General features: G+C 45.2%; 5 protein-coding genes across 5 annotated transcripts; 3 read left to right on the top strand and 2 right to left on the bottom strand.

Annotated features, from left to right (window-relative positions):
• Positions 1-212: 212 nt before the first annotated feature.
• Positions 213-1,079, top strand: VTP01DRAFT_7523 (uncharacterized protein; the record flags this gene model as incomplete). The annotated part of the gene is made up of 3 exons (XM_069386545.1): positions 213-233; positions 290-536; positions 592-1,079. The coding sequence occupies 3 exons, from the start codon at positions 213-215 to the stop codon at positions 1,077-1,079; spliced, it is 756 nt and encodes a 251-aa protein (XP_069241989.1).
• A 52-nt stretch (positions 1,080-1,131) lies between these two features.
• On the bottom strand, positions 1,132-2,430 carry VTP01DRAFT_7522 (uncharacterized protein; the record flags this gene model as incomplete). Its single annotated transcript, XM_069386544.1, has 6 exons — positions 1,132-1,260; positions 1,321-1,503; positions 1,561-2,010; positions 2,086-2,098; positions 2,162-2,301; positions 2,356-2,430. 6 exons carry the CDS (start codon positions 2,428-2,430, stop codon positions 1,132-1,134), a joined length of 990 nt encoding a protein of 329 aa, XP_069241988.1.
• Positions 2,431-2,564: 134 nt separating this feature from the next.
• On the top strand, positions 2,565-4,354 carry VTP01DRAFT_7521 (uncharacterized protein; the record flags this gene model as incomplete). The annotated part of the gene is made up of 6 exons (XM_069386543.1): positions 2,565-2,645; positions 2,739-2,924; positions 2,984-3,197; positions 3,254-3,332; positions 3,391-3,526; positions 3,599-4,354. 6 exons carry the CDS (start codon positions 2,565-2,567, stop codon positions 4,352-4,354), a joined length of 1,452 nt encoding a protein of 483 aa, XP_069241987.1.
• Positions 4,355-4,377: 23 nt separating this feature from the next.
• On the bottom strand, positions 4,378-5,779 carry VTP01DRAFT_7520 (uncharacterized protein; the record flags this gene model as incomplete). The annotated part of the gene is made up of 10 exons (XM_069386542.1): positions 4,378-4,517; positions 4,588-4,615; positions 4,675-5,020; positions 5,080-5,113; positions 5,178-5,233; positions 5,305-5,404; positions 5,463-5,484; positions 5,541-5,582; positions 5,659-5,683; positions 5,742-5,779. 10 exons carry the CDS (start codon positions 5,777-5,779, stop codon positions 4,378-4,380), a joined length of 831 nt encoding a protein of 276 aa, XP_069241986.1.
• An 877-nt stretch (positions 5,780-6,656) lies between these two features.
• VTP01DRAFT_7519 (uncharacterized protein) lies at positions 6,657-7,475 on the top strand (the record flags this gene model as incomplete). The annotated part of the gene is made up of 1 exon (XM_069386540.1): positions 6,657-7,475. The coding sequence occupies one exon, from the start codon at positions 6,657-6,659 to the stop codon at positions 7,473-7,475; it is 819 nt and encodes a 272-aa protein (XP_069241985.1).
• Between the last annotated feature and the right edge of the window lie 248 nt (positions 7,476-7,723).

Genomic DNA, 7,723 nt, shown 5'->3' with positions numbered 1-7,723 from the left:
GCAATGCCGTCACCAAAATGTCCCAAATGTGAATAAATAGTTCCATCTACTGGAGTACGATGAAGCAAAAGATCCCTTTTGCGTTGCCGATCTAACCATTTTCTTGTGATGCTTTGTTATAAAATATATTGATAAATGTGCAAATCCACATTGTGGATTAATGCGCCAACAATTTTTGAAAAACCTGCAGGGGCTCTTTCTTGCAAGTTACCATGGCTCCTGAACGGATACTGGCAAGTAGTCTCGTTAATATTCATTTGAATAGAACTATATTCTTACTTTAGCTCAGTTAGTAGGTTTAGGCAACTATACACACCCAAACACTCGGCACAATGCAGGAATGTTAGCTCTCGATTACCTTGCACAACGTCTGAATCTGTCGTGGGCGCAGCACAAACCTTGGAAAGCTCACGTTGCCTCCACTATTTTAACTTTACCATTCAGCCCTGACAATCAGGATCGGAGCGTTTACGAAATCACATTGTTGAAGCCTCATCTATTAATGAATGTTTCTGGCTCGAGTGTTGCGAGGGCAGGTAGGAGGACGGGAATAGATCATTGCATCGTATGACTTTTCTAATTTTGTGCTAGTCAAGGACTTGTCAATAACTGGATCCAATGTATTCGTATTCCATGATGATCTACAACGGGATTTGGGCAAAGCGTCGCTCAAACGAGATGGTTCAGCGAACGGTCACAATGGCATCAAATCGACGATCCAGAAACTAAAGACGGACGAGTTTTGGCGCGTACGGATTGGTATCGGTCGGCCTGTTTCTCGCGATAAAGATGAAGTTGCAGACTACGTTTTGAGCAAATTTACAGCAAACGAGATGGATGTGCTGGCAAAGAAAATCTACCCGCTGTTAGAAATCGGTCCTGGTCTCGGTTTGGAGACTTTACTTTTACGAAATCGGTTGTGGGAGTTTCCGAAACCACAAAAAAAGAAGAAAGCAAAGTTGCAACCGAACGACATGCAGCAGGAAAAGCAGCAGCAGCAAGAAAATGAAAATGAAAATGTAAAAACGACGGAAACCAAGTTACCTACCTCTCCTCCAAACGTCGCAGTGACAGCATAACACACATTATATCTATACTGCATTTCATTATAGCCTACGCATTTGCATTCATCTATTTCACAATGCATTGTCTAAAACTCTCTACAAGTGCCTTGCGATTCAAATTTTTCCCTATAAAGACCAGCTTGTTGATCCGCTCTTCACCTTCCCGCCATGCTCTATCCTGTTGCCCATCAAAAGTCTATGTAAACTAATATTTAATACATACCGAAAATCGATTTTGTTTCGATTACGTGATTACCATGTGTACGCCCTGGAATGTATATCTGTCTTCTTCACCATCCACGTTAAGAATTCCCTTCATGCGGTAGATATTTGGTCCTAGTGAAGCAAGGACACTCTGAATCCATCGATTCAGCTGATCGAAATCCAAAGCACCCGGCTCAGTGATTCCAATAGACGTAACAAGGCTATTGTGTCTCTCCTAGATATATCATTGGTAAGCCCAATGGTGATCCACAGTGATCGACAGTAAACATACGTGTTTGTGATCGTCCTTTAGCATATCAGGTTCACGTTCGAGGACACGCTCCAGATCGAATCCGCCAACGTTAATAATCTTGTCCAAATCAACTTTGCCATACTCGCAAGGAATAACTTGTACATCGTTTATCTCTTTGATACGCGCAGTAATTCTTTGTTGGTCCGCACGCTGTACAAGATCAGCCTTGTTGAGTAAAATAATGTCTGCAAAAGCAAGTTGCTGGTACGCTTCGGGACGTTCTTCAGTGAGATACAACTCGACGTGCTTGGCATCTACCAATGTGACGATCGCATCCATTCGGAACGCTTGTTGCACCTTTTCATCTACGTAGAAGGTCTGCACGACAGGACCGGGATCGGCCATGCCAGTCGTCTCGATCAAGACCAGATCGAGCGACTTTTGGCTGTCTGCGAGTTCGTGTAGAATCTTTACTAGATCTCCTCGAACCTTTGGTTTTGATCGAGAGCGAACATGTTATTCATCTGGGATTTTTCGAGTCGTTCTTAGCAATAGAATGTCTACCTTGCAGCATAAACTAGAGCAGAAGTGCACATTGTCTAGGGTCAATAAAGCAACTGACAGAGCGCCAAATACATACCATCCATTTTGAGTCTCGTAAATCTCTTGACCAGCTTCAACAACCAGACCGCCATCCACAGCCACTTCCCCAAACTCATTCTCAATGACAGCTATCTTTTTACCATGCTGTGCCTGCAGAATGTAGTTCAAGAGTGTTGTCTAGGACAAGTTAGACCTTGCTCGGTGCAAACAGCATTCAAAGACTATCGGTACCTTGCCGCTGCCAAGGAATCCAGCGAGGACAGTGACGGGTGTGCGAGTGTCAGTGCCTGTCGAGTCTGTTGCCATTACGGGAAAAAAGAGAAGGGGAGGGAAATTTCCCCATTGGCTGCATAAAAGTAGGGGAGCAGGTTCGGGGGGGACCGAGAGCCGCGGGTACCAGCCTACGTTTTCTTTTCTCTTGTTCGCTTACATACACAGCAATGTGCCAGTTCTGTGGAGTTGATCCCGCATTTGCTGCCTATTTTGAGAATAATGATAACAACGGCGCAACTGTCACACAGGTATCGGAAATGAGCGAGGTGCCACCGTCCACGGACAACGTGGCTCCTGCACCCAACTTTTTTCGTCTAAAGCCAACGAACAAACGTTACCAGGCTGGAGGTCGAATCACCACGCAGCAGCTAACGACTTTTGCGTCGTCTCTTTCGGCCGAAGCACGTTTGCTCATGGGTCACCACGGGCAAACATACCACGATGCGTTGCGACGTTGGTCAAAGTGCGCTGTCAAGCCAGCACTCGCAATAGTTATGCCAGCTATTCCCGAGGACGTCAGCAAGACCGTAAGTAGATAAAAATATGCGTGGAAACTAAATGGATTAACGACAATGGTTATATTTAGATAATTATGGCAAACAGCCACGGCTTGTCGTTTGTGGTGAAAGGCGGAGGCCATTCTCCCAGCGGACACTCCAGCATAGAGAATGGCATTGTCATCGATCTCAGTCTTATGTCTCAAGTATTTATCAAACCGGATGAGAAGCAGGTTGTCGCTGGAGGCGGTGCATTGGCACGCGATGTTATCAAAGCAGCTGCAGAGTATGGCCTTTCATGCGGTATGTTTGTTATCACTGCGATGATTGCGGCTCGCAACTCAACAGCGCATGCATAGTAACTGGATCCACGAGTCACGTCGGCATCGGTGGTCTTATGTTACATGGAGGCTATGGTTATCTTACTGGAGAGCATGGGTAAAACTGAGATGGCGTCATGGTTGCCTTGTTTTTTTCGCTGAGATTACTTGGATAGATTGGCGGTGGATAATATTCTTGCCGCAGAGGTCGTCACAGCCAAGGGTCAGATAGTATGGGCAAGCAAGGAAGAAAATGAGGATCTGTTTTGGTGCATCCGCGGTGCAGGAAACAAGTTTGGAGTTGTGACCAAGGTATGCTATACGTCTTTACATATGCCACTGCTCAAGAAAATTAATTAACTGAACCAAAATATATGCTACCAGTTTGTCATTCAGGCACACAAGGTAGCAGAGAGCGTCTGGGGTGGTGTTCTTGTATATCCAGGCAGTCAAGTACAGCAAGTAATCGAGGCTGCAAACGAATGGTATGCGAAACACGACGTTAAGGCCGCCGTCGCCATTGCATTGGGAAAAGGACCAGATGGCAAAGCCGGTTTGACTGTACTTCCATTCTACGATGGCCCTCAGGAAGATGCGGAAGCGAACTTTGCGCCCTTCCTGCAGCTTACACCCACTGTTCGCGATGTTTACTCTATGCCTTACTGGAAGATTAATACCCTATGTGATGAGCCCGAACTGTACTCTTCCGGCTACATCCGCTTTGCATCTGCTAATATCAAGCCCCCGCTTGCTGTTGACCATATTCGCGGTGCAATGGACAAGATTGACGCTTTGTGCGCCGAAGAGCCTGCAGCAGAAAAGTCTGGATGTTTAATCTTGCTGGTGCAGCCAGATGGCATAATGAAGCATTCGCGAACAGAGATGGCCTTTAGCTGGCGCGACGATCACTTCGATGTCGGGGTAGCTGCCAACTTTACCGATCCTGCTTTGGAGAGCAAGATGACCGAATGGGCGAATGGATTCGCAAAGTATCTGTCTTCAAAAGGCGACAGTTACCGATTGTACAGCAATCATTCTGATTTCTCGGGCCCTGCAGCCAGAGAATTTGGTATCAATTATATGGAGCTCTGTCGCCTCAAAGAGAAATGGGATCCGGAAAACCGTTTCGCAAAGTTGTAGAATATCTGTATTAATGTATGTCTCTATGATTGTTTTATCTGTTCTCCTTTTGGACGCAAATAGCATAGAGGTCCCACCCACACGAGCTTGAATCGTTTTGACTTGGACTTGTAGACTTGATGTACCCACTCCGTGTAGACAACAAAGTAATAGACTCCAAGACCTTGAAGAATTGTTATCCATTATTAGAAAAATTAGCTCAATTAGGATAGCACTGAGCCAGTTATACTTGCCTGTTCCAATGTGCCACCAACCATGCAACTGCAAAAATGATCGTGTTAGTTTCAAATATGGAAATCAACAGTTGTACCTTGTCATACCTCACTAAGCGCTGCGAGTGGCAAACCAACTATGTCTCTCCAGTTGCGTAAAAAGCTGCAAAACTGGTTATCGATATTCCAAACGATAAAAGCTCCCAGGAAACTGGAAGCAGCGATCCATAGCAAGAATTCCATGCGAGGTCTTTCATACTCTTTGAACGGGCCGGTAATTTGGCGGCAGACATAGATGGACCGGAAAACAACTGTAAAGACTAGCAGGGCGTAGCAGACTTGGTGATAGACAGGATTGTTGATGATAATGTAAGAGTATGTTACAAATGCCGAGTAACCGACCAGGAAAATGGGTAAAGCAACGCCATACTTGGTTTCTGGGTAGATCTCAAAACTATGTGCAAAAAAGATTAGCGCACAACGAATACAAACAAGCATGCTGTGATCACTTACATGTGCCATATCATGACGCAGGCAGCATAGATCACTTGTTATTTTTGCATCGTGAGCATATTCAATTTACTAGAAAGGAGGAGCTGGGCGCTACTTACTAGGAAGCTCGTCCAGCAATTGCATCTCGTATTGCAGTGTCATGTGAAAACACCATCTAGCAAGCGCGGGCGGATGAACAGATTAACCGCATGTAAAAGGATTTTACATTATCCTTTTCCCACTTACGATCCAAAACCGACGAATAGAACAGATAAATGTGCAAGGATGAAAGATTTGCTAAAACCATTCTGAATCGTATTGTAGATTCCAAAGAGTGCGAGGGCACCTGGCGGTGTTGGATGAGAATATAAAAAATGCACGTGCCATGCGCGTCCGTCGCTCACCAAAAGCTAAATTGGTTGTAGTCTAGAAATATAAACTCCATGAGCAATGCAGTTGTCTCTTGATTCGCAAGATCTTACGTTGAAGAATTCAGCAATGTAGTTGGAGACAATGTAGTTTTCCTGTATTAACCAAACGCACGCGCGCGTTTAAGCTGGCTGTTTCTTGAACGAGTTATATGTCGCTAAGCAACCGTACCTCGCACCAGTCAATGGTTGCAGTCCTGGTTATGTCTTAGTTAGTAGGCGTTTATATCTATATTAGATTCAAATTAGCCGTACGGGATTCCCCAATAGTATTGTTCTTGAGGTATGGACATTTTTTTATCTAAGCCCAGCAGAAAAGCTCTGCGAAAGCGGAAAAGTAAAAAGTCGTGATGAAAGAGAGAGAAAAAGGCTCGTGCGCGTAATTCGGTATAAAGTTGAACCGCGCTTGCGAGTGTCCATTGGACTCACGTGCCCATTGCTGCCGGCCCAGCAGATTCCGTCTCACCACGAAGGCGGGGAAAATGGTCCATTTTCTTTTGCTTCTATCTACTTTTTGCGATGTTTGTCTGGTATCCAAGCTAGCTTTTGCCTTTCCCCCCTTAGTCAGGGACACTGTAATGGTAGATAACAATAGCATCAAGATAGAAAATATTGCGCATAGCAATGCTTAAATTCGTGTGCGCTGAAGCATCAAACGGAGGAAACATTGCTGAATTAGTAATCTGGCAGAAAGAGGCATATCGCTGGAAGTGAGGGGGTTCTCGGCCTTTGTGACGGCTTTTACAGATGACTCATTTTTGTGTAACCTTCATGGTTTTTTATTATAATTTGCGAGGAGAGCCAAAAAAATTTCTTTCTCTATCTTTGGTTGGAACTTTTCACCTTAACTACCCACTTTATTATTATTATTAGTATTACCCTAAAGACACCTTTGAACCCTTTGCTGTTATATTTCTGAAGTCTATCTATTCCACACTATTGCTGCCCACCATGGCTTTCTTCCTCGCTTAAGCGCCACCGTACATTTTGTACGATCTTCAACAAGTTCCCCAACCGAGTAACCCCATTTATTTGTATTCCAACCAACACATACGTGTAGTTGCCCAACATGGCCTACCAACTTTTATCTTTACCAAAATGCCTGCATAAACGCAAGTTACCGCAAAAGACGCTCAAGTCTCGATTACCATAGTCATACAGTATCAAGCAATGAAACCAGCCGCTACTGCCAGTAAAACCCAAGAAATGGACGACGAAGTATTCCAACAGCTTTTCGATTCTCTTACGCAATTCGGCGGTGAACCCGCCCCGGTCATGTCTCCTGACTGGATGCAGCAAAGCGTTCACTCCAGCCCGGAAATTGCTACGCCACACGATCCCTTTATGACCTCCCCATCTGCTCAATCTAAGCCTCTGGGCGACGGTGCTCCTGATCTCGATGTCTCTGCACTCTTGAACTCTCCATTGTTCGATGTAGTACCTACCGTTGCCCCTGCTGCACCGTCATCGTCATCTTCTTCTCCTGCTCCACCTCCTTCTACTCCAGCAGTTTCCGTCCCACAGTTGCAGCACTGTCAGCCCATTGCGCCTTTCGATGATCTATTTTTGGATCTGTCCTCGTTCGTGGGTACAGTGAGCACTCCTGCTCCTGCGCAAAGTCCTCCTCCACCTCCCTCGGCTCCAGCTCCAGCTGCTACGACGCCTACCTTCTCAGCTCGCAAGCGCACGCGCCCTTCGGACCAGGAACGGCCATCGCCCCAGGATGAGGCTGCTATCAAGCGCCAAAAGAACACCGATGCTGCTCGCAGATCACGATTGAGAAAGGTACTCAAGATGGAGGCTCTTGAGAGACGAGTTGCCGAACTGGAAAAAATGAACACCGCTTTGCTGCTGCGTGCTGCCGTCTTGGAATCTGAAAAGGCTAGTCTTGTCTCCAAGGAAGCTTCGTTCGAACGTCGCATCAAGGACCTCGAGTCTCAACTCGCTGAAGCTCATAGATCCCTTGCTGGCGTTAGCTATACTCATTAGTTTTATTTTTTCTATTTTCGCTTTTATTGATTCTGTCTTTTCTTCTTTCTCTCGTATCATTTAGCATTATAGAGTTCTCATTTGCGTTTTTATCATTAAAATCAAGATAATTTGTAGTGATAATCAATTTTGAATGCTTTGCAGTGCTGATGTCTAGTCATCACCATTGTCAAATTATAGACAGCTGTTGAACGATATCATCACAACTTGTAGGAAAAACATGATCAAACCATATCGGCTTTCGAATG

The sequence above is a fragment of the Rhizomucor pusillus genome (genome assembly GCF_041956525.1).
Source record: "Rhizomucor pusillus strain CBS 183.67 unplaced genomic scaffold VTP01scaffold_4, whole genome shotgun sequence".
Lineage (NCBI taxonomy): Eukaryota > Fungi > Mucoromycota > Mucoromycetes > Mucorales > Lichtheimiaceae > Rhizomucor > Rhizomucor pusillus.
The sequence above is the reverse complement of the archived record's forward strand: the minus strand, read 5'-3'. Positions and strand labels throughout refer to the sequence as shown.